This window comes from Centropristis striata, chromosome 21, assembly GCF_030273125.1.
Source record: "Centropristis striata isolate RG_2023a ecotype Rhode Island chromosome 21, C.striata_1.0, whole genome shotgun sequence".
NCBI classification, from domain to species: domain Eukaryota; kingdom Metazoa; phylum Chordata; class Actinopteri; order Perciformes; family Serranidae; genus Centropristis; species Centropristis striata.
In genome coordinates, this window is record NC_081537.1 from 4,824,473 (window position 1) to 4,851,787 (window position 27,315).

The following is a 27,315-nucleotide window of genomic DNA, read 5'->3' on the forward strand; positions in this document are numbered from 1 at the left end:
ACCTCACCTAGAGGTAACCTCACCAAGCGGTAACGTCACCTAGCGGTAACCTCACCAAGTGGTAACCTCACCTAGCGGTAACCTCACCTAGCGGTAACTTCACCTACTGGTAACCTCACCTAGCGGTAACCTCACCTAGCGGTAACCTCACCTAGTGGTAACTTCACCTAGCGGTAACCTCACCTAGCGGTAACCTCACCTAGCGTTAACCTCACCTAGTGGTAACCTCACCTAGAGGAAACCTCACCTAGCGGTAACTTCACCTAGCGGTAACCTCACCTAGCGGTAACCTCACCTAGGGGCAACCTCACCTAGTGGTAACCTCACCTAGCGGTAACCTCACCTAGGGGTAACCTCACCTGGCGGTAACCTCACCTAGCGGTAACCTCACCTAGCGGTAACCTCACCTAGCGTTAACCTCACCTAGCGGTAACCTCACCTAGTGGTAACCTCACCTAGCGGTAACCTCACCTAGTGGTAACCTCACCTAGAGGTAACCTCACCTAGTGGTAACCTCAACTAGCGGTAACCTCACCTAGAGGTAACCTCACCTAGAGGTAACCTCACCTAGCGGTAACCTCACCTAACAACAGAAACACAGAGCTAATGGAAAAATGGCGAAGCGTCAGGGAGACGAGAATGCTGGATATCTCAAAAAGAAAAAGAGAGGGTACCATGAAAGTCACATTGAGTTCGGCTTCAATGGACAATGGGGGGGTCGCCAAAGTTTACAATGGTAAAAATGTGGGTCCCTCAAGAAAGAAGTGTAATAGCCCAAGAGTTCAGAGGGTTAATAATTCTACAGAAATCTTTCAAAACAATGTTTCCCCATCTCATACCATCCACACTCTACAAGTCCCAATCTACAAACTTCACATCGTATTCATCCTCTCTCTCTCTCTCTCTCTCTCTCTCTCTCTCTCTCTCTCTCTCTCTCTCCATCCATCCATCCATCCCCCCCTCCAGCTCCCATCATCCTCCCCTCCCCCTCCCATTGTGTCCTATACGGCTGTGGATGTGGGTGCGCATCACGACATGCCTTTTAAATGTTAAGTGATGTAGGCAGAAGCCCGCAGACCGTGATTCACTCCACGGGAGGAGCTTAGAAAGGAGCGTGGAGCGCCCAGAAGGCTGCGTGGGGAGGAGAGAGAGAGAGAGAGAGAGAGAGAGAGAGAGAGCGAGAGAGAGAGAGAGAGAGAGCGAGAGAGAGAGAGAGAGAGAGAGAGAGTTGCGCGCGGTTTGTCAGTTTTATTCTCTCCATCAGACTCCAGGCTTGTAGAAGCAAAGCGCGCGTCGGACACCGAGAGGATGGAGCGGATGGAGTCGATGGAGCCGATCTCAGCGCACTACACCACGGCTTACCCGGAGATCCAGCCCGACAGCGGGTACGAGTCCAGGGAGACCACCGACAGCCAGGCGAAGTCTCCACCAGCACCGGCATATGACGAGGAATTAGTGCACAAGGTATGTTTCATAGGTTATAATAGGTTTATAGGTTATTATTTTATTTATCATATTGTTACTATTTTTTATTACATATTATATTATATAGTATATACTGTACTACTACTACTACTATTGTTATTATTATTATTATTATTTTGTATCATATTATTTTATTTATTATATTATATTATTTTATTTATAATTATTTTATTTATTTTTATTTTATCATATTGTTACTATTTATTATTACATATTATATATTATATACTGTACTATTGTTATTATTATTATAATTATTATTATTTTGTCTCATATTTTATTTATAATTATTTATAATTATTTTATTTATTTTTATTTTATCATATTGTTACTATTTATTATTACATATTATATTATAAAGTATATACTGTACTATTATTATTCTTATTATTATTTTGTATCATATTATTTTATTTATTATATTATTTTATATTATTTATAATTATTTATCATTATTTTATTGTTCTATTCTGTGTTTTTTTCTATTGTTTTTTTTATTTATCTACCTTAGTATTTTATTCTATTGTATTTTTTATGTACTTGAATACCGGACTACTGTAACAACTGAATTTCCCTCCGGGGATGAATAGTGTAATCTATCTATCTATCTATCTATCTATCTATCTATTTATCTATCTATCTATCTATCTATCTATCTATCTATCTATCTATCTATCTATCTATCTATCTATCTATCTATCTATCTATAAGACAAAACAATGGCTTTTAAATGTGCCACAGATTGACAATTTAAACGTTGGTTTACTTTCTATTAATGCTTTTTTCCCCCTGTTACTTATCCATTTAATTACTGTAATCTCTGAAATGTTCCTCATCCTTAAAGTAGTCTATAAACCTAAAAAATGCCCCAGCCGGAAGGCCTCGTGGTGGGCTGCAGGTTTTGAGCTCTCCATGGTGCTGATCTTCACTTGGCTGTCGCTTCACTTGGTCCGTTTCCATGCTTGTTGCGTGTCAAATCTGCTCAAACCACATAATTCCCTCAGTAATGAACAGTCAGTGCTGATCTTCTCTCAGCTTCCGGCTTCTTGCTGGTTCAGATTTGATGAAAGAGGACAGTTTTTCTTTGTATTTTTAACCAAAATGTTGTTGTGAGCAAGACATTGAATTAAACCCTCACCTGCCCTCATCACTTCAAGCTGAACTTGCAATGTTTTGTTTTATTTTAATGTAAATACACTGTAAAAAATGTCTGTAGAGGGTAAAAAACTGCTAAACCATGACCGTAAAAGACCGTAAAATGATAAATGGGTTAATTCAGTTTCAGTAACAATGAAACATCGTAAATGTATATATCAGCCAAAACAATATTTAGTATTAAATTTTTTTTTAAATACAGTACTCCACTGTAAAATACACTGGCACCATGTTTGTCGTGCAAAAATATACTGTAATATATATACAAGCTGTAATTTTTGCATTGATTTTTTGTAAAAAATACTTTTTTTCACTGTTAAATGTACTAAACACCATATCTCCAACAGAAATATACTGTAATATTTAATGGTAAAATCTGGCATTTATAAAGTATTTCTTGTCAATTATATGGCAGAGCAGTGTTTCTTTTGATGGAAAAACTTTTTATTTTTACGCTAAAATATGGACTAAAATGGCATCTTAAACGGGAAATCATCAGTGGTAATACGATTTTACCGTAATATTACAAAACGTTGCACTGTATTTATTACGGTAAAGTTCTGGCAACCACAGCTGCCGGTTTTTTACCGTAAAAACAACAGGGTTTTTTTTTACAGTGTATTCTCTGTATACTAGGAGATTGTGTCTCCTTGTTATTATTTACTTCTATTCTTATATGAGCAATTATGGAGAAATAATGGTCTTCATTAGAGCTCCAGTATGGCAGGTTCAGGGTTCAGTAGGGTCACTGTGTAAGGGCTAATGTAGCATTACTCTCCACAGAGCCAACCATCTTTATTAATAATAATACACTGTAAAAAAAAATCTGTTTAATTTAGGGTAAAATACCGGCAGCTGTGGTTGCCAGAACTTAACTGTAAAAAATGCAGCGAATTGGTTTTTCTACCGTTAATTTAAATGTGAATATCAGCAAAAACTGTAATTTAGATGAATAAAATCCCTTTATTTTTAAAATAATAATAATAATAATAGTAATTTTACATGAAACCAGTGTGTTCTAAAGTTTAAAAATGTTGTACTATTCCTTGATTTACGGTAATTATAAGCATCTACTGCGGTGATATTACATTTTTTATTTTAATTTAATTTTAAATTACATTTTACTGTAATTTCTACAAACATTTTTTTACAGTGTATCACTAACATTTGGAACAAATAAAGCCTTACCTTTCTGATCTATGTTGCCTTTTGGAAAATTAAAGGGTTAAAGGTTGAATGATGTAGATGTTGATGTTGCTTAGCGTAATGCTATCTCACCATTAGCATGCTAAGCGGAGATTTAGCTTCATTCACTTCTTATGTTGCATTACTATGTAATTCAGGGATGACATTCATGTTGCTTAGCGTAATGCCCATAATCATTTGATATGAGATACTTACATGCAATATAGTATATCAGCTAATTGGGTTCATGTTAATGTACTTTTAGTGCAGCATACTGCATAATGTGCTATCTCACCATTAGCATGCTAAGCTAAGCTAAGATTTAAGCCCTTTCTTCTGCATCAGTTTGATCCATTGAAAACAGTAAAAACAAAACTTTATTAACAGACAGCTAATAATACGGACGGAAAGATAGTGTTTCTGTGTTATTTAAGGTTACACTAGCAAGAGACATTAGCATCCCACTTTAACACACAACCTCATTTGGCCATAATTGAAAAATCTACTTAATCTCACAATTCCAATACGGATACATACTTCCTACAGGCACTGCACTAGTATACAGTAATACAAGTTATTGTGAATTTCTGTGATGGAGATTCACACACATTGAGGAAAAACTCATTTTCAGTTTTGTTGAGGTACAGACAGTAAATGCTGCATACCTACAGGCTGTGTAGTGACTAAGGCTGGAACAAAATACTGATACAGGAATATATCATGTACACTGTTGATACACTGGCACCAAATATCAATATTTTGATCAAAACATGCAGGCGCTCTAGTCAGATTTAGTCAGGAATCAGGAATTTGACTTACCATAGTCTCCACTTCATGACTCTTCATGGTGGAGCTGTCACAATGAATGTGAGTAAATTTGAGGTGAGGAGGAAGAAACTCAAATGGCAGAAATGGAGGAAGATGGCAGACAGAGGAGGAAGCAAATTTCAAGAGGCGGCGTTTTTTTCTTTCTGTAAACGTGATTTACAGACATTTTAGTGAGCGATTGTTGAATCTTCCTTCAAGCATTTTTTAACGTCAGAACTGTTTCTGGATATTTTACAGTGGAGAGACACTAAGACTCTTTGCACTTGGTTGTGTATTGTTTTGTCTCAGCTTTCACCTTATGTTAAAGTGACACTACTTTGCATTGAATAAATCAGTCGCTGTAAGTGTTGGGAATTAAGGATGCCTCTTTTATGAATAAATTATACCTTGCACAGGGTGTCAAATATGTAAATTAAAGGGCGGATGAACCTGAGTGACACTTGTGTGGATCTCACGGTTCAAAAGTGTGGTTAGATGTCAGAATTATTAATAATTATCATAAATAATTATTAATTATAAGAAATGATATGACTTGATTTGCTCTAAGTCATAGCTCGTTGGGACACCATCTGTAAAACAGAGAAAAATATAGCCAATTCACCTAAATCAGTCTCATAAAGTTACTAAACTATCAATTTGGAACACTGATTAGTAATAAAGAATATAATTATTGTATTTAAGTCGACTTACCGTATACATATAATTACTTAATTTTAAAAAACATCAAATTATTATTTTTTTAGTATTTCTACATTTAAACATTTCATCAATATTGAGCAGAACATATTCTAAATACAACCATTTTTTTCAATTTTTTTTGACAAATTGTGTAAAAATGTGTTATATACCATAGTGTTGCAATGTAAATGTGGATTGTATTTTTTTCTCATTTTAGCTCACATTTATTTCCCTGTATATGATCTTATTTTTATGGGGAAAAAATTACTGGTTACACCAACTTACACTGCATTATATCAATCAATAACAAGTAAAGCAAATAAAAGCACACATCTATAAAATATAGAGTCTAATCTAGTGTAGGCTTATATATTTGGTATCCTTATGGGAGGGATAGCATTTATGATAACGCAAAAATGTATGACTTATTTTCATATTTGACAACCTGTGCAAGGTATCATTTATTCATAAAAGAGGCATCCTTAATTCCCAACATAAGAAATTAGTCCTCTAACACAGTAGCTCTCAACCTTTTTAAGTTGCGACCCCCAATTTAACATGCATGTTGTCCAGAATCTCACACGAACAGTTCAGATCATATAAACTCAGGTGATACGACGAATTTTGGACAAATAATGAAGCAGACAACAACTAAAACATCTCTCTGTCTGTGCATTTATATATATTTTTTATATTTTACGTTACTTTTGATCTGAGTCCTTTGCTATCAGTTTAAAGGTCCATTCTGACCTCCTGAGTGTGTAACAGTCAGCTTCAAGCCAGAGACTCCTTGGAAAGTAACAACTTGATACTTTGGGATTTGTCAGAAAAGACACAAAATGAACCGAAAAAGAATCAAATTGACCACAAAATGACAAAAAATGACCACAAAAAGACACAAATTGACCAAAAAAGACACAAAATGACCTAAAAAAGGAAACAAAAAGTCCCAAGAAGACACAAATTGACCACAAAATGATCTAAAAAAGACACAAAATTACCCAAAAAGACACAAAATTACCAAAAAAGACACAAAATTACCAAAAAAAGGAAACAAAATTACCAAAAAAGACACAAAATGACCACAAAATGACCAGAAAGGACATAAAATGACCCAAAAAAGACACAAAATAACCAAAAAAAGACATAAAATTAACAAAAAAGACACAAAATGAAAAAAAAAAAAACACAAAATGACAACAGAAAAAAATACATTAACTGACCAAAAAGACTAAAACACATGAACACTTTAACACAGTGGAGACAGAGCTGACTTCCAAAATGATTTGGTGACCCCCAGAAATCATCTCACGACCCCAATTGGGGTCGGGACCCCAAGGTTGAGAATAGCTGCTCTAACAGTCTGATACATTTCTTTCCAAAAGTAAGCATGATATTTACATCATAGTTAGGAGATTTCTCATCTGTTTGACTCATACGTTCACTGCTGTTGTAGCCTATACACACATCACAATGTGCCATCATGTCATTGCACTTAAAGTCATTATATAAAGAATGATTTTCTGCTGCTTAGTGACTTTCTGTGTGTCATTAGTGTGAGTTTACTGAGGACGGAGTTTCCCCGAAGGCTAATGGTCCAATGAGACACAAACTGGTTGTCCTAATGTAACCATTATGCACTCTGGCCAGCTGTCTTTAATTGCCTTCAAAGTGTGTGTGTGTGTGTGTGTGTGTGTGTGTGTGTGTGTGTTGTGAGGGGAGCAGGTGCTTTGCAAAGGGGCAGATTTGAACAATACAAGCAGTACTTTGTAAAATCCAAACAGAAACATTTGTTTCAGGTGAACCTTCTTCTCCTTTTGGTCCCTCTGAAGCACTTTTCTGTCTCCTTGCTGTGGGGGAGAGCAGATTTTTTTTTCTCCACTCTGTCTTTCCTCTGTTTCCCCTCAGAGATCATGTGTCCACAACAAAAAAGTAGCATCTTTGAGTGCTTTTTGGTTTGGTAGTGATTAGACAGAAATGACTCTGTCTCACCACGGTTAAACGCTATACAACATTTGTAATAATTAAATTAAGATTAAATATCTTCTGAGATTTGGTATATATATATATTTTATTGTTGTTTGCACTTAAAAAAACATACAATCATAAAGAAAGAACAGTACAAGAAAATGTGCAGGAAAGATCAAAGCCCAAAGGGCTTATACACTGTAAAAAATAATAATAATAAAAAAAAAAATCAGTTTAATTTAGGGTAAAATACTGGCAGCTGTGGTTGCCAGAACTTCACTGTAAAAAATACAGTGAATGGGTTTTCTACTGTAAATCTAAATGTAAATATCAGTAAAAACTGTAATTTAGACTGAAAAGTCCCTTTATTTTTTTTAGGGTAATTGTGTCCATGTGACAATATGGTATTTCTCCTTTAATTGTACATGCAACCAGTGTTTTCTAAAGTTTAAATTTTTTGTACTATTCCTTGATTTACGGTAATTATAAGCATGTACTGCGGTGATATTACATTTTTAATTTAACGCCCTATTTCTGGTGCAATTTGACAGCATTTTACTGTAATTTTCACAATGTAAGCAACCCTCCCTCTCAAACCTATAAATAACTATACTTATACAAAGCTAGATGTAAATGTTTTTGACACAGTGTGGCTATCTCTGACTGTTCTCGCAAGATTTTGGGTCGAGTTAAACCTTTCTGTCCCATAAAGGTTAGCCGCTGAGATAGAAACAGGTCTCAAACAAAGTTCATTATTTCCTGATTTGAAAAAAATGCATCTAAAACATGGCTGCAGTTTTTGGCTTGTGAAAATGGGTAAAAATCATATTTCCTTTGGTAACTCTGGGCCATAATCTGTGCTCACTTCATTTCTCCATTGGAATCAACAGACTCAGATCTGCTGCTAACACCATGTGACACAATAACTGACTTGTTGCCTTGTTGATAAACTCTGTTAATCTCTGGTTAACTTCCCCAGAAAACTTCATTACTGGACACTTGTTTCATTACTGCATGGGTCTCAAACTCGCGGCCCGCGGGCCAATTGCGGCACTCGTGATGATATTTTGTGGCCCCCACCTTGATATGAAAGTTTAATGTGAGTTTTATATGAATGGCACTTTACCGTGTCGTGTGTGAAACGTCCCTTTAATTACTCTTTTTGGTAACTCTGGGTCTTTTTTTTGGTAATTCTGTGTCTTTTTTGGGTAATTTTGTGTGTTTTTAAAATAATTTTGTGTGTTTTTAAAATAATTTTGTGTCTTTTTCAGAATTTTGTGTCTTTTTTTCAGAATTTTATGTCTTTTTTAGTAATTTAGGTTGTTTTTTCCTGCCATTTTGTGTGGGTTTTTTTTAGTAATTCTGTGTCTTTTTGGTCATTTTGTGTCTTTTTTTTTTTAGTAATTTTGTGTCTTTTTTTCAGAATTTTGTCTCTTTTTTTGGTCATTTTGATACTGCCTCCAGTGGCCCCCAGGTAATTTGAGTTTAAGACCCCTGCATTACTGGCTTTGCACAAGATCAATGGACAGAATTCACCCACCCTGGATATCACTAACTAACATGGTGTCACCATTACTAGTAATGTGTCCTGATAACTGCTTTTCTCACAGGGGCAGAGGTTCATTTCCAGTCAAAAAAGTGCGAACTAAAACTGCTTAACTTACAGCCTGCATAGCCTCTAATGACCCCATAGTTAAATGTAACAAAAGAGGAGTTATCACTGCCTAAGATACCCTGCATACCCTGTAGTTATCCTGTAGATTAATATAACAAGGGGGAACTAACACCTGTAATAATAGAATAGGGACCCAATAGTTAAAATAAGTACAATCAGGTGACTTATATGTCACATCACAGATCTTTGACATTTAGAGGTAGTATTTTTTTTTTTTAAAACATCATAAATGTGTTCCATGTGGTCCACTTGGTCTGTGGTATATCCCCTATAATGTTCCTTTAAGGATAAACAGGTCTGGGTTCTTATGGGTTAAAACGTAACTTCTTAACATGTTGTTGTTTGCAATGAAAACTGCAGTAACTAGCAAAGAGTAAAACTGAGAAAAACTGCTTTAAAGTTTTTTAACATTTTTTAACTGGCCAGCAAAATGGGTTATAGGTAGATCAGTGATATGACACTTATTTCTACATGTATTGATGATGTAATTTTTATGCTCAAAAATCATGATGATTTATTTGACCGTTTACCCCAGTAACTACGTTTACTGCACTCTGATTTTGCTGTAAAAGGTTCTAATAGTAATGATAAATGGAGTGCAGTAACTACAATGCTATTGTTTAATTTCAGCTTTTATATTTTGTTTTCAGTGAATAAACATTTTCAAATTAATTTTGTTAGAAGTGTATTTAAAAGTGTTTAACAACTCTATTCAAAGACAAGAATTTTAGACTTAATATTATAATGTAATGTTATATTTTAGTCTTAATATCATTTTATCTCGCTTTTTTACTTCATCACTATCTAGATAATAATTTCCCTATCAAATAAACGTATACTTTCTGTTATTTTTGTCTTCACTATTCAACACAATGAAGAAATACAAGGCTACATTGTATCACAGTTGAACTTACTGTTTGCTTTGGTTTTGAGTTGGATTTTGTAGTTACTGCAACTTTTAATATCATTATTTGTCCGAAATAAAGCAAAAATTTAAATCTAAAACTTTGTCACAAGATAAAACAGACATCAAGGAGTTCATTATTAGTTAAAACTCAATTTTGACCAAAAATGTAGTTGGGTCAATGACGTGATCTAACCCAGTGTCAGTTGGTGTAACCAGTCATTTTTTCCCCATAAAAATCAGATTATATACAGGAAAATAAATGTGAACTAAAATGAGGGGAAAAAAAACAATCCGCATTTACATTGCAACACTATGCTATGTTACAAATTTTACAAAATTTGTCAAAACTTTAGAAAAAAATGGCTGTTTTAAGAATATGTTCTGCTCAATATTGATGAAATGTGTAAATGTAGAAATACTCAAAAAACATTTTTTTTCCCGGATGAAGTAGTTTTATGTATAAGTCCACTTAAATACAATGTAGGTGGATGAAGTATTTATCAATTCTTTTAAATAATTTTTTTGTGGTTACACCATTTGACATCTTGCCAACCCTTATTTGTCACTGACCCAGTTCCTGCAGTTAGACTTTGTAGGGCGGTATATATTGCCACTAAAGTAAATCCGTCACACTTTTAATATTGGAAGTTACAGCATCGCCGTCTGTTCTGGGGATTCAAATCCCAGCTGTGTACCAAGATAAATTATATTCTAGTCTGTGAGACTTATCACTCTCCAGGAAGATAAAATTACTTCCCCATTCCTCAGGCAGCGGAGATCAGCCCAACCTCATGAATATAATCTTTATTATTATTTTTTCCTCTCAACACCACAGATATGAACAATATATATATCATCCACGTTATCCATGTCTAATTCCCAAACATCTGCGGCGTATCACCTAATTGCCTCCAGTCTCCAGGGGGTTTTATTACAAGGCCCACTTCCCTGTTAACCTCTGTTACCACGGAAACAGCATCATACCCCTCTCCCACCACAAACACACTCATCATCATTACAAATGCATGTGTACTTCTACACACATGGGTGTTTTTCTCCACTGGTTTTGTCCTCACAAACACACATTCAGGCATCGTGTTTCATGCTTTCAGTGATAAACAGGAAACAGATCCATTAAGTCGCAGGAGGATCAGATGATAATAATGTTGCTGCTGGCTCATAACACTCTACATGTGTTTAGCTTTCTGATAATTGTGTGTAAAACACCTTATGACAGATGATTTAGCACATTAGGCTGCAGTAAGAGTGATATTTGGCATTTAATGAGGACTCGTGCAGTGCCCGTAGGAAGTACACTCAAAAAAAAAAAAGCAATCTTCTCCTTAGTCTAACACGTAGCTTCTACTAAATACATTTTTTTGTGGTTGAACAGTTTTAAAACATGTAGTTTTAGGATAAAATGCAACACTTTAAAATTTACTAGAATATTTTATGTTAAAACAACCTAATTAAATTGCTGAATATAATACTCTGTTTAAAAATGATTTAATTATTTATTTTTATTTATTTTTTGGTAATTTTGTGTCTTTTTTTGGTCATTTTGTGTCTTTTTTTAGATCATTTTGTGGTCAATTTGTGTCTTTTGGGGACTTTTTGTTTCCTTTTTTTTGGTCATTTTGTGTCTTTTGTTGGGTCATTTTGTGTCTTTTTTGGTCAATTTGTGTCTTTTTGTGGCCATTTGTTGTCAATTTATGGTCAATTTGAGTCCTTTTTTGCTTAATTTTATGTACTTCACTATTTTAATAAAGTAGTTGTAACTAACCTATTAAATAAAGTAACTCTTCATAATGTCATAGAAGTTTAAATGGCCAAAGAAAATGACGTTAGTATGTTACCCTTACAAATCTAGTTGGACTGACCTGGTAATTAAGTAACAGTAACGCAAATTCATCATGTTGACCCAACATATTTACATTTTGTTCACTCAAGAAAACAGTTTCTCGCTAAATTAAAGCATTTTATTTAGGTGGAAATTATTTCCATAATTGTATTTTGTTCTGGGAACAAGTTATTTTTTTGAGTGTATGTATTCGTGCGATTTGCGGTGCAAATTGCCATTTGGCCAAACAAATCCACGCATCGATAGTGTTGGCTAATGCCTCCTGCTAGTTTAACCTTAAATAACACAGAAACGCTATCTTTCAGTCTGTATTATGCTTAGCTGTCAGTTAATAATAAAGTTTAGTTTTTACTGTTTTCAATGGATCAAACTGATGCAGAAAAAAGGGCTTAAATCTTAGCTTAGCTTAGCATGCTAATGGTAAGATAGCACATTACGCAGTATGCTGCACTAAAAGTACATTAACATGAACCCAATTAGCTGATATGTTATATTACATGTAAGTATCTCATATCAAATGATGATGGGCATTACGCTAAGCAACATGAATGTCATCCTTGAATTACATAGTAATGCAACATAAGAAGTGAATAAAGCTAAATCTCCGCTTAGCATGCTAATCGCTAATAACTGAATTTGCACATTACATGCAGACCGCTACAACGTCTGCAACTCCATAAAACACTTACTTTTCATAAGGTACCACACCATCCAGCACATACACATTGAACATTGATATTCGCTGGAAACTATTAGAATATTATTGGAAAATTGAACCTTGTAGCCACTTTAAAACTCTTAAAGATAGGTAGGCTAAATAGACTTACAGATGAGATGAGTCAGGGTGGAAATCCAGAGTAACTAAAAGAAAAACTATCCATAATCAAAGACTAATTTTATTTCAGATGGACAATTGAATAGAATCATAGAATCCTGACCACATGACCAATAAATTGCATAATGTAAATTTGCAAAATCAACATTTGGGCCCTTATTCTCATACTTGATATCCTGGTCCATGCATTGTGTTTTAAAAAAGAGAAACGTACGACTTTTGTATAATGTATCATGTAAATGAAAGGTTTTTTATTGAAAAAACAGGTCACTTTTCTCCATCCGTGTTTTGATTTCCAAACGGATATGGATTCAACGGAATAAATACAGATTTATTTAACACTCCAACATTTTGATTTGGAGAGTCAGTAGCCATGAATCCCCTCATATTTTTCACACAGGCTGATGCTTATTTTCTCTCAAATGAGAAAAGAACTACCTGAAGTTTCTGTTGATGTCTGAATGAAGTAGAAGTAAAAAAACAAACCCAGAGGATGCATGATTATTGGTGCAGTATCCTTATTTTATCCACAGCAGAGATGTGACACATTTCTGAGACTTTCTAAAATCCCTCTAAATGCTGAGATCAAACGGAGGCTGTAAAACCTGTAACTGCTGAGAAAAGCTGCTCCAGCTTCTCAACTCTAATCCTCTCAGCCGTTATCATCCTAACACCTGGAGACAAAACAGAGTTACAGCTCAACTACAGCCGAGTTTCACTTTTAAACTTCTGACTTTTTTTTACTTTGTCTTGCTTGTGCAGCAACAATAGACTGTATATAAATAATGGACGCTAATTCATGTTAGCATTAACTGCAGCATTAACTAGGATGTTAATTTTGCCAAAAAACAAAAACTAAATGTACGTTAATTACCTCAGAAAACTGAACAGCGACTCCTTGGAGTGTCTGTTAGTCCAACCAAACCTTTTTTATATCTATATAACGTTATATATAACTTTATTGACACGTTGCCGTGGATACGCATTGTTCTGCTTCTCTCCTGATGACGGCTCGACTTGTAAGTGACCTGTCAATCAAAGGTAGCCCCGCCCCAAATCATACGATTCTTTATCTTCTATTTTCTTCTAAATGGGGCCATTATTTACACTATTAACATCAGATTGTCTTGAAGAAGATTTTTTACTAGTGATTGAGACCATAGTGTTGTCCTGAAAAACATTTCTGAGGTAATAAATCAAGTGAGAAGTTTTCTCATTTTGCATTGAAATGAATGGACAAAAATGCTTTTGCAGTCAAACTTAGCGCCCCCTGCTGGAATTTTCTGTAGAATGCAGCTTAAGGCACTTCCTGGTTTGCCTCCCTGCTCAGACCAGGAGGTTGCCGCCTGGGACCAACACTCACCATCGCATAGACATACACATCAGTTTTATAGTTAGTGAGTTATTATGTGGACAGCCGTCCCAACCAGGACCACTTCAGACTTCCTGTAGATGTTCAAAACAGGGTCACCATTTCTAAACGTCAGAGTCTAAACCGAGTGGTTGGACCCCTTCTGAGTAAGAATGATTCATCACAACATAACGGACTATCAGGCTGCATTTTTAGCATCAAAACAAATAATTCTTCGGAAAAACAGAGAACAGCCTGACTATTTCTCATTCACTATATCTGTCACAGCTGGAGGGCACTGTGTGTGTGTGTGTGTGTGTGTGTGTGTGTGTGTGTGTGTGTGTTCTTGTACTTCCTACATAGTGAGGACCGGGACATGTTTTTAACCAACAGAGTGAGGACAATTTTTGCAAAGTGAGGACATTTCGGCCGGTCCTCTCTTCTTTAAAGGCTTTTTTGAGATTTCAGACAAAAAACTAAAACTAATAAAAACTAAACTAAAACTAAAGCATTTAAAAAAAAAAAAACGAAACTAAAACTAGCAAACTCACTCTAAAAACTAATTAAAACTAACTGAATTTGAAAACAAAAAATCACAACAAAATTAAAACTAAAACTAATGAAAAATTATTAAAAAACTATTATAACTTTGCAAGGGAATTCACTGTTACAATGAGGGTCCTCACAAAGATAGAAGTACAAGAATGTATGTGTGTGTGTGTGTGTGTGTGTGTGTGTGTGTGTTCTTGTACTTCCTTCATAGTGAGGACCGGAACACGTTTTTAACCAACAGAGTGAGGACATTTTTGCAAAAAACTAAAACTAATTAAAACTGAACTAAAACTAAAGCATTTCAAAAAAATAAAAACAAAACTAAAACTAGTAAACTCACTCTAAAAAACAATTAAAACTAACTGAATTTGAAAACAAAAATTCACAACAAAATTAAAACTAAAACTAATGAAAAATTCAAAACTATTATAACCTTAGCAGGGAATTCACTGTTCCAATGAGGGTCCTCACAAAGATAGAAGTACAAGAATGTGTGTGTCACAGAGTGAGGAAAAATTTTGCAAAGTGAGGACATTTCGGCTGGTCCTCACTTCTTTAAAGAGTTTTTTTTAGATTTCAATGAGGGTCCTCACAAAGATAGAAGTACAAGAATGTGTGTGTGTGTGTGTGTGTGTGTTCTTGTACTTCCTACATAGTGAGGACCGGAACATGTTTTTAACCAACAGAGTGAGGACAATTTTTGCAAAATGAGGACATTTCACTGGTCCTCACTTCTTTAAAGAGTTTTTTGAGATTTCAATGAGGGTCCTCACAAAGATAGAAGTACAAGAATGTGTGTGTGTGTGTGTGTGTGTGTGTGTGTGTTCTTGTACTTCCTACATAGTGAGGACCGGAACATGTTTTTAACCAACAGAGTGAGGAAAATTTTTGCAAAGTGAGGACATTTCGGCTGGTCCTCACTTCTTTAAAGAGTTTTTTGAGATTTCAATGAGGGTCCTCACAAAGATAGAAGTACAAGAACGTGTGTGTGTGTGTGTGTGTGTGTGTGTGTGTGTGTGTGTGGGTACCTCAGCATGACTCTTCTAAGTGGGCCACAAATGAAAAGACGGGCCTATAGGAGCTGAAGTATCGACTGCTGGCCCTGGTGACTAGCTTGGATGCTTGTGAATGCTTCCTTTCATTCACTTCATTGTCTTGAAGGTTATCTCCTCCAGCTTGTGACTCATTCTGTAATATTATTTGTGCTGCTTGGAAGCAGAAATGTCCACAGTGACGCAGATGCTGACTCACAACTCAAAAAAAAAAAAAAAAAAAAGAGGGTTCTGCCAGACAGTGGTGTTTGAGGCCCGTTCTGACACCATTTTTATTGACTGTTTTCCTGCAGACGATCCTGGTCGGGGACAGTGGAGTCGGGAAGACGTCTCTGTTGGTGCAGTTCGATCAGGGGAAGTTCATCCCTGGATCCTTCTCTGCTACAGTGGGCATCGGATTCACGGTGTGTGTGTGTGTGTGTGTGTGTGCATGCATGTATAATTATGTGTGTAGATCTCTTAAATATAGGATATTCAGGTTAAAAGGAAGTCAAACAACCCACATGTTGAAGTGTCATCTCACCAAAATCACACACACACATGCACGCACGCACACACACACACACACACACACACACACACACACATTCTTGTTCTTCTATCTTTGTGAGGGCCCTCATTGGAATAGTGGATTCCCTTGAAAGGTTATAATAGTTTTTTGTTTTCAAATTCGGTTAGTTTTAATTTAAAAGTTTTTAGAGTTTTTATTTTTTTTATTTTTTTAATGCTTTAGTTTTAGTTTAGTTTTTATTAGTTTTACATTTTTGTAATGGGGTTTTTGTTGGGCGGGAGATTAAAAGAGGTCACAGTAAAATTTTGCCTTTATTTCCTTTGCCTTATCCATCTTCATTATGTATGAAAAACAAGAAAAAAGTTGCAGATTTAAGAGATTTAAAGTGGCAAATCTGTGCGAAAAAGTCACAGATTTACAAGAAACAGGTGGGAAAAAAAGCAACTTTTTTCTCGCGGATTCACCACTTTAAATCTCATAAATCTGCGAATTTTTTTTCTCCTGGATTTGCCACTTTAATCTTTTTTTTTTTTTTTACACATTCCACAGTCCACATTAACTGTGGCTGTATGTAATATCCTCCAATATTCTCTAGGGTTGAAATTTGGAATTTGCAAGTATTTCAATGAGTGTCCTATTAAGGGTTAAAGAAAAATGGATTATACTTTGGTACCTGGTCCACTGTCACATCAACGACCAATGGAGATAAACTGCTTTGTTGTGCAGCATCACAGTGACTCTAGAGCATGGGTCTCAAACTCGCGGCCCGCGGGCCAATCGTGGCCCTCGTGATGATATTTTGTGGCCCCCACCTTGATATGAAAGTTTAATGTGAGTTTTATATGAATGGCACTTTACCGTGTTGTGTGATGAAGGTCCCTTTAATTACTTTTTTTGGTCATTTTGTGTCTTTTTTTGGTAAACGGTCATTTTTTGTAATTTTGTGTCTTTTTCTTAGTAATTTGTGTCTTTTTAAAATAATTTTGTGTCTTTTTTAAAAATATTTTTGTCTTTTTTTGGTCATTTTGTGTCTTTTTTGGGTCATTTTGTGTCTTTTTTTGCCATTTTGTGTCTTTTTTGAGTAATTTAGTGTTTTTTCAGTAATTTTGTGTCTTTTTTTGGTAATTTTGTGTCTTTTTGTGGTCATTTTGTGTCTTTTTCTTAGTAATGTTGTGTCTTTTTTAAATAATTTGTCTTTTTTGGTAATTCTGTGTCTTTTTTTTTGGTCATTGTGTTTCTTCTTCAAGTGATTTAGGGTTTTTTTGGTAATTTTGTGTATTTTTTTGGTCTTTTTGGGCCATTTTGTATCTTTTTTGCCATTTTGTGTCTTTTTAAAGTAATTTAGTGTTTTTTCAGTCATTTTGTGTCTTTTTTTTGTAATTTTGTGTCTTTTTTGGTCATTTTGTGTTTTTTTTTGTAATTTTGTGTCTTTTTTTTTGGTCATTTTGATACTGCCTCCAGCGGCCCCCAGGTAATTTGAGTTTGAGACCCCTGCTCTAGAGGGATCCTGCCACTTTAAGTCTGACTGTGTGACCACAGAATGAGCCCCCTGTTGTAATTCTGACTGGAGGATGTCCCCCTTTGGCCCCAGTGACTGTGTTCTTTCTCCCAGTTCAACAGTGGGAACAGGTTTGATAAACCAAAGCCTGTGGACTCTGTAACACAATGTCCTCCAACAAACCAGGTGGTGACAGCAGCTGACTCACTCTCCTCTTCATGGAGCCAGTTTAGTGTTAGTGTTGGTGGCAAAGTTCCATTTTTCTCTACAGAAAACAACAACAAATCATGACTAATAAGTAAATAAATTACTCAGTAGCACCCTTATGTACGTCAGAGTCACTTCCTGCTTTAAAGCTGCTACACCAGAAAGTAAAGTTCATCCATGTGTCCTTGTTAAATAGCTGATGTTAGAAACAAGAGCTGGAGAGCCAACTGCTAGTGTTGGGACAACGAAGCTTCATGAAGCATTTGCTTTATTTTTTGACCCCACTAGATGGAGGTCTTGGCTGAAAAAATAGGCTTTATCAATGGTGATTGAGTGTGTTTTCAGCCCTTTGTTGAACAAAGAGCGCCATCTCTTGGGCTCCGTAAATAAAGATAGATAGATGATAGTGGCCCCCACCTTGATATGAAAGTTTAATGTGAGTTTTATATGAATGGCACTTTACCGTGTTGTGTGTGGAAGGTCCCTTTAATTACTTTTTTGGTAATTTTGTGTCTTTTATTTAACAATTGTGTGTCTTTTTTAAAAATTTTGTCTTTTTTGGTAATTTTGTGTCTTTTTCAATAATTTTATGTCTTCTTTTGGTCATTTTGTGTCTTTTTTGGTTAATTTTTTGTTTTTTTCAATAATTTTGTGTCTTTTTTGTGTCTTTTTTGGGGGGAATTTGTGTCTTTTTGAATAATTTTGTGTCTTTTTTGTCATATTTGTCTTTTTTTGGGTAATTTTGTTTCTTTTTTTAAGTAATTTAGTTTTCTTTCCTGTCATTTTGTGTCTCTTTTGGTAATTTTGTGTCTTTTTTTTGGTAATTTTCTTGTTTTAATTGTCTTTTTTTGGGGGTCATTTTGTGTCGTTTTTTAACTCATTTAGTTTTTTTCTGTTATTTTGTGTCTTTTTTAAGTAATTTGTTTTTTTCTGTCATTTTGTTTCTTTTTTTTTTTAAAGTAATTTTGTGTCTTTTTTTGGTCATTTGATACTGCCTCCAGCGGCCCCCAGTTAATCTGAGTTTGAGACCCCTGATCTATGTCATTAACATGCATTAAAACCTTTTTCTGCTTCTCTCAGAATAAAGTGGTGACTGTTGATGGTGTAAAGGTCAAACTACAGGTCAGTAAGTAAATCAGTTCCAGTGAAAACTTGATGTGCTTTCACAATAGCAAACTATTTTAGAGCACAGGCTGGTTTCCTCTCTGGGACCAGTTTTGTAACAGAAAATTAAAGTTAGCCAAGTGGAACCAGGCTGAGCTTTGTGGTTTTTTCTGTTCCAGATTTGGGACACAGCGGGACAGGAACGCTTCAGAAGTGTGACACATGCGTATTACAGAGACGCACATGGTGAGAAATATCATCTGACTAATGTTACCGTTATAGAGATGTATTACCATAAACACTCCACTGCAAACACTGGAACATAGACTTCACATCACATGTGATATGTGTTAATATTAACCGTATTGATATTATATATCATATTTATACAATATTCTTGTCCTTTTGCACATTCTACTTATTTACATATCCGTATTCTCTTAGTATATTATCTATTGTATGTATATCTTGTATAATCAAGTATTTAAAATATATCATATTATATCATATCTTGTATATATATATATATATATAGGTGTGTGTGTGTGTGTGTTGCGTGTGTATATATATATATATATATATATACATATATATGATATAATATTATACCGGCATTATATATGCATATAGTCATTTAGACTGAATAATCCCGTTAATTGTGTCATTCATTCACACATGGTATTTCTCCATTAACTGAGATTATTACTAATATTAATTTCATGTGGATGTTATATTTTTACAGCAAAACTGTGTGTTTATGACAGTTTATGACAGTAAAAGTTTAAGTACTACTACTACTACTACTACTACTACTATTATTATATACATATACTGTTGCTGCCATTAATATTATTACTATATACTGTGATATACTACTATAATTGTACTGGCTTTATTATTATTATTATTATTATTATATGCATATACTGTTGCTGCCATTACTATTATTACTATATACTGTTATATACTACTATTATTTTACTGGCCTTATATATATATATATATATATATATATATATATATATATATATATATATATATATATATATATATAGTACTATTATTATATAGTGTCTAGTCACAATAACATTACGTCCATCATATCAGTATATAACCATCATCTTACCACTGTAACTTACTTACCAACTTATATTCTTTATAGTCTTTGTTCTATTCTGTGTTTTTTTTCTATTGTTATTTTTATTTCTTCTCCCTCAGTATTTTATTCTATTGTATTTTATTGTTCTTAAACAACCGAATTTCCCTTCAGGGATGAATAAAGTAATCTATCTATCTATTTATTCATCTTTTCTCTCAAGCTTTGCTCCTCCTGTATGACATCACCAGCAAAACTTCCTTTGACAACATCAGGGTAAGTCTACGGTTTGTCTACTGCTATGAAACATAATGAGAATGAGTGAGTCAGGAAGAGAAACAGCCTCAAATAGAAAATATAAAGCCCCAGAGCCTATAACTTCAGTGAATCAACTAACAATGTGTTTCTCGACTATCCGTGTCTATCTTTTTCTTGTTCTCAGGCCTGGTTAACAGAGATCCACGAGTATGCACAGACTGATGTCGTCATCATGTTGCTGGGCAACAAGGTGAGAGAGAATTGTTTGAGAAGCTCAGCAAGTGAAGGAAAAAAGTCTTGAGAAAACAGTAATTGATGTGATATTTAGTGACTGGAGAACTGTGTGTCCACAACCCAACAACAGCCCTGCAAGCAGCTTATTACATATATAGATTTATAGTCGCCATAGAGATACTTACTGACATAGTATAAAGATCAACAAAGTCCACAGAGAGAGGAGGTTGGGTGTTTGTGTTCTGTTCGCATAATATAAAAAAATAAAATCAAAAGTGTAAAATCAAATTTACTACTCTCCCGTAACCCTTGTGGCCAAAAAACTGCTAAAAAACTAAAACTGCTATTAAATCACCATACATCAATATTTTTTCTGATTTTTTCCCCCATAAATCTCTTAAATAACTTCAGACTTGTTCAAAACTACCAAACATTTTACACACTATCACATTTTAACCCTTTATATGCCAGTTTATATATTTGAATTTTACCATAATTTCTTCCAAAAAACAACAAGACAAAAATGAATTATTTTCCATATAATAAATAGTAGGGAGCTGGGGTTTTGGTGGAGATTAGAGTCTTGGATATGTCAAAGATTAGCAACAAAACTGATTTGATTGCATTAGTATTTTTTATGTAGTGCCAGATACTCCCTCTGGTGACCCAAAAAAGGCCATGCACACTAAAACTGCTATTAAATCACCATACATCAATATTTTTTTAAGATTTGTTTTTCATAGATCTCTGAAACAACTTCAGACTTGTTCAAAACTACCAAACATTAAATCATTTTCTGAATTTTAACCCTTTATATGACAGTTTATATATTTGAAATTTTCCATAATTTCTTCAACAACAAAAAAAAAACACAAAAAAATAATTATTTTCCATATAATAAATAGTAGGGAGCTGGGGTTTTGGTGGAGATTAGAGTCTTGGATATGTCAAAGATGAGCAACAAAATTGATTTGATTGCATTAGTATTTTTTATGTAGAGCCAGATACTCTCTCTGGTGACCCAAAAAAGGCCAAGCACACTAAAACTGCTATTAAATCACCATACATCAATATTTTTTAAAGATTTTTTTTCTATAAATCTCTTAAATAACTTCAGACTTGTTCAAAACTACCAAACATTAAATAATTTTCAGAATTTTAACCCTTTATATGCCAGTTTATATATTTGAAGTTTTCCATAATTTCTTCCAAAAGAACACAAAAATTGTATTATTTTCCCTATAATAAATAGTAGGGAGCTGGGGTTTTGGTGGAGATTAGAGTCTTGGATATGTCAAAGATTAGCAACAAAATTGATTTGATTGCATTAGTATTTTTTATGTAGAGCCAGATACTCCCTCTGGTGACCCAAAAAAGGCCATGCACACTAAAACTGCTATTAAATCACCATACATCAATATTTTTTTCAGATTTTTTTTCTATAAATCTCTTAAATAACTTCAGACTTGTTCAAAACTACCAAACATTAAATAATTTTCAGAATTTTAACCCTTTATATGCCAGTTTGTATATTTGAAGTTTTCCATAATTTCTTTATTTCATGGCTTGTTTACAATTTTTAAACATTGCAAAATTCCAGAAATGAAATGTCAGCATGCCGCAAAGTATACTGTTGCCACAATTTTCCAAGTCTCTTGACTACACTGTGAAGTAAAATAAAAATGGCTTGTGTATATAAACAACTTGGTATATGTAAAGTTTTATTGTGTCAGGCCGGGCTCAAGGCAGGACTCAGACGCAGAGCAGGTGTACTTAAAGTCACTTTATTCAGGATGCAGTGAGAGTAATCCTCAAACAGAGTGAAAAAATAAAAAGTGCTACAAAATCTCCTGGTGCTGTGCTGTGACATCTAACAGAGAAAATGTACTGTAGGATCTGGGATTTGTCAGACATTAGATGCAATGGAAGCAGAAATATAAACAATATAAGTTGTATCCTTTTGAGGTGAAAAGTAGACCTAGCAGTGTGCGCGTTCGCGAATACTTGCCCCATACGTTGAAGATGTGGGTTGTTACAATTATGGTTTACAGAATTGCTTAAAAACACCCTGACACAGACAGAAAAGTCAGAGAGATCTAAGGACTCCATTGGACTCGGGGACACCTTTTTTTCAGCAGCCTTAAAATTGACAAAGTTCTCCTCCGCTGTACCTAGGCAGTGTATTCTGATGATTGATAATAAAGAAAACTAAAAGGAACTTTGAAGTGATATTTGATTGAATTTCTCACTCAAGAGCGGGAGTAATTTCCACTATAACCTCACCGCGGTGTGTCATGTTGAATGCGATGCCCTTTTCTAAATATACTACACTGCATCTCTGTTTCAGGCCGACATGAACAGTGACAGGGCGATCAGGAGAGACGAAGGAGAGAGGCTGGCCAGAGTGAGTCTTTCTACATTTATTTCACTGTTATATCTGTTATAACCAGAACTGATGCTGTTTGCTGATCCTGTTCCCTGCTGTTTGCTCCTTTTCTTGTCTTCAGGAGTACTCAGTTCCTTTCATGGAGACAAGTGCCAAGACAGGAGTCAATGTAGACCTGGCCTTCAACGCTGTCTCCAGGTATGACAATAATGTACACTCCATCCACTGTGTCTTCAGTCTGTTGTGCACTGAGCTGGAACCTAATCTTTCCACTTAAAAGACTATTTTTTTTAATACTGATGATGAAACAGTACAATTGGCAATAAATATAATAACTGCAAACTGTATTAAGTGAATTTACATTCACATTTTATGTCTCAACCCATTTAGCAAACCATTTAAGTAAATAATGCAGTATTAAAATAAAAGTATTTCCAAAATGTTCAGCACTTCCTTGACCCAAAAACACTCCCCTGATATTTTACCCAATCATTAATGTCCCAAATAAGAGTAATGTAAGTTAAGTAATTATATGGGACGCGACAGATTAAACAGGGGAGACGCAACTGTGGCTGCCGTCGCTTACTGTGCACAATGTCAGCAGCTTATCATAAACAAAGCAGCATGGTTTATTATGTACAGCGTATCTGATCATAAACATTGTGATCGTGAATTAACCAGCATCGCTAACTGTGCACAGAGTGTCTGGTGCTTGTTGGTGCAAACAGAGATCGCTAAGTGAACACCTCCTGCAGCAGCAGCACATACATACTGTAATGCTACAGAGCTAACTGTTAGCAATTTGCAGACTGGACGCTAAGGGGTTAACATCCCCTCTGGCTCTGTGACTGCAACTGGAAGAGACTGCTGCAGGAGGACTGTGCTGCTTCGACTCGTTCTTACTAAAAACAAGTGAGAACAAGTCTCCAAAAGTCTCCAAGTCACTTTGTAGCTATATTTAGCGACTTTTCAGACCCCCCTAGCGACTATTTTTCAAAAAGCGACTGGCCGCGGGGGCTGGCATCTCATTGAGAAGAGTAAGAAAGAGTCTCCAAAAGTCTTCAATAACACCAGAAAAAGTCGCTGGATTTGTCGCCAGTCGCTTTTTAGAAAAATAGTCGCTAAGGGGGTCTGAAAAGTCTAAATATAGCAACAAAGTCGCTAAGTTGGCAACACTGCTTCGCTGACTTTTACAAATGGTGTTGTGGCGTTGAGTACTACGTCACATCCTGCTTAGCGTTCTATCCAATCAGCAAACAGGCTTTTTTCAGGGGAGAAAAACGGCCCCGCTCTTTGATAGGGACGAAAAAAGTAGACAAAAGTTCATATTCAAATAAGGGGCGTTTCGGCAAGTGAGACCTGCCTCATTCCGGGTATTGGGCTGTAGTGGAAACACCCTTCATACAACGATACTATCGTTTATCGTTGTAGTTTCTGGGAAAATATGTCATCCTAAAAATGTGTTATGGTGACAGGCCTACGTGGGTTCATTACTAAACTGTGTGATGTCTGGTTCTGTCCTTCAGGGAACTGAAGCACCGGGCCGCCGAACATCCCAATGAACCCAAGTTCCAGATCCATGAATACATCGAAGCACAGAAGGAGAAGTCAGGCTGCTGCAGCTACTTTTAGATGTCCTCTCCTCAGTCGTCCTCCCACCACGCTGCTACTGAGTGGGAGGAAGCCCTGATTGCTGCTCCCAAAATACGATGCTGCCATTCATTCAAGATCCAAAGCCAAAGGGATAAACCGAGCTGTAGAGCCACAAGTTCACAGTTTTCTTCTGCTGAGAACAGCTTATTCAACTATGTAAACTGACATTTATCATTACAAACAACTGAATATTTGTAGTAGAAATTGGATTTTTATGAGAAAATATCCTTATGCTATTTGCTTTTTTTTTCAGAGTTAGATGAACAGATTATAACTTCTCTTGCGTGTTAGTACTAGTGGCGGGAGGAAAAAGCTAGCCTGGTTCTGTTTGAAGTTTAACCCTCTGGGTCCATTTTAATTTACTACCCTTTGAGACCCTTCACGCTGAAAATGGCCACTTCCCAAAAAACATGATAAAAACTTTACAGATTAATATTTTTTTCTACTTTTTTCTGCATAAACCTCTTAAATAACTTCCGCCCTGCTCAAAACTACCAAACATTCAAAGATTTTGAGGATTTTAACCCTTTAAATGCCAGTTTGATTGCACAATGTCACTGATGTTTTTTATGAAAAAAAAAACAACACAAAATTGTAGTTATTTTCCACATAATAAATCATTTTTGGCTGGGGCATTGGTTTTTATCACAGCCTTGGATATGTCAAAGATGAGCAACAAAATTGATTGATTGAAATTATTTATTACATGGAAAATAAAAAAAAATATTTTTTTTCTTTGAAAAACAATGACATCGTGCAGTCAAACTGGCACTTAAAGGGTTGAAATCCTCATAATTTTTGAATGTTTGGTAGTTTTGAGCAGGGCGGAAGTTGTTTAAGAGGTTTATGCAGAAAAAAGTCTAAAAAAAATATTAATCTGTAAAGGTTTTATAGCATTTTTTTGGAGGTGGGCATTTCAGCCCGAAGGGTCTGAAAGGGTAGTAAATGTGTACACAGTGAATTATTATAGACCCGTTAGAAAAATTGAAATTTGAATTTCAAAATATATCAAGAAAAAAAAACCCTCTTACAAACACAGCTTAAATTATTGCCAAAACAAAAGTGAAAAATTACAAATATGGCTGAAAATGTCCCGAGTGGTCCCAGAGGGTTAAAAATACACCATTAGCTCTTAAATGCACACTGATCATCCTAGTGTGTATATTATGCAGATTAAGCCATGTACTAATATCACATTGCTTTTAAACTTTTCTGAGCAATAACACACAAAATATCTATTTTTGCCAATAATAGATTACCATAATTTATAGATGTAATTAAAAAAAAAAAAAAAGTTATTATATTTCAGGGCAGCCTTTTATATTTCATATTTATGTTGTACATGGGCTACTAAAACTAGATCTAGATATAGACTGACACCTAGCAAACCAAGATTATTCAGTAATATAAAGACGCATCTGCACTTTCTGAATCGCAAGTCGGTCTTCAGAAGCCTTTATTGTCATTGCACAGAGTAACAAGTACTAGTACAACGAAATTTTCCATCAACCCGTCCAAAACGTATAAAAACACACTTACAATATGACAGAGGTGAACAGGACAGGAAGACAGAGATGAAGAAAAAGAAATACAGCACAACTTGAGGAGAGGAAAGGAGGAAAAAACAATGAAAAATATTCGTTAACCACAAGGGAACATCCCCGTTTAATAGCATCAAATAACTTAAAAAAGATGAAGAGGATGAGCACTTGGTCATAAAGCAGTTTAATAAGAACTACCTATGATGGCAGAAGCTACTTTCGGATAAATTTATTTGATGCTGACTTCAAGTTCAGTTTGGTTCAGGTCACAACAGCTGACATCACAGGGGGCGGGGTTTATGACCTGTACTGCAGCCAAACAGTAGGGGGCGACCAAGATGTTTTGGCTTCAGCTTTGGGGAGCTTTCTATAATCAGCAGGGATGTGCACACAAACAGGCTCATAGGAATGCCATCTTCTGCAAGTATTGGTCATAAACCAAAGTACTCACAAGTTCAAATTCTGATGCTGGATGGAAAGTTAAGGGATCACAGAAGTGACTCCAGTTCACGCTAACGAAAAAATTCATCTCTCAAAGTTGTTGAGATATTTAAACCAGAAAGGTAAACCTCATGGTGACCCCGGAGTGGAAATTAGTGATTCACCAAAAGTTGTACCCCTTTTCGACCAAGGCAGTTCCAGGGCCGGTTCGGAGCCGATGCTGAGTCTTGAATCAGTTCTTCGCTTTTTCCGACAGCCAGAAATAAGGTTCCAAAGCGGCACCAACTCTTTGCAGGTCTCGAGCCGTGAACCAGTTACATCAGCAACTGAGGGTGGGATTATAGTGATCCACAAGACCAACGTTAACGTTAACAGGCTAGCTTTAACGAGCTAGCGTCAACGGGCTAGCATTAATGGGCCTTTGGTTGACAGGCTAGCATTAACAGGCTAGCATTAACGGCCCGCTAGTGTAAATGGGCTAGCGTTAACAGGCTAGCATTAACGGGCCGCTAGCGTTAACAGGCTAGCGTTAACGGGCCGCTAGCGTTAACAGGCTAGCGTTAACGGGCTGCTAGCGTTAATAAGCTAGCGTTAACGGGCTAGCATTAACAGGCTGCTAGCGTTAACGGGCCGTTCGCGTTAACAGGCTAGCATTAACGGGCTAGCGTCAATGGGCTAGCGTTAACAGGCTAGCATTAAAATTTAATCCTATGGTGACAGAGAGCATGTGGATAAAATTTGGTGCTTTTGTCCTGCATGTCCCCTTTATTAAACTAAGCCGCCTGACTAAATTTATGGCGTTAGGGGACATTGTTACATTCTCAGCTAGTCTAACCATATCACAACTGAAGCTC

The 27,315-nt window shown here is 35.6% G+C and overlaps 1 protein-coding gene across 1 annotated transcript; it reads left to right on the forward strand.

Annotated features, from left to right (window-relative positions):
- The first annotated feature begins 1,223 nt into the window (after positions 1-1,223).
- On the forward strand, positions 1,224-24,845 carry LOC131959294 (ras-related protein Rab-37-like). The gene is made up of 9 exons (XM_059324447.1): positions 1,224-1,464; positions 15,826-15,936; positions 18,829-18,870; positions 19,032-19,098; positions 20,172-20,224; positions 20,391-20,456; positions 22,788-22,844; positions 22,948-23,024; positions 24,353-24,845. The coding sequence occupies exons 1-9, from the start codon at positions 1,309-1,311 to the stop codon at positions 24,456-24,458; spliced, it is 735 nt and encodes a 244-aa protein (XP_059180430.1). The 5' UTR covers positions 1,224-1,308; the 3' UTR covers positions 24,459-24,845.
- The last annotated feature ends 2,470 nt before the right edge of the window (positions 24,846-27,315 follow it).

Excerpts from the sequence above, each read along its gene's own strand:
- LOC131959294 (XM_059324447.1), top strand. The coding sequence starts at position 1,309 with ATGGAGCGGATGGAGTCGATGGAGCCGATCTCAGCGCACTACACCACG. Across the intron at positions 18,871-19,031 it reads GTGTAAAGGTCAAACTACAG|ATTTGGGACACAGCGGGACA; the intron begins GTCAGTAAGTAA and ends TTTCTGTTCCAG. Across the intron at positions 23,025-24,352 it reads GCCTTCAACGCTGTCTCCAG|GGAACTGAAGCACCGGGCCG; the intron begins GTATGACAATAA and ends TCTGTCCTTCAG.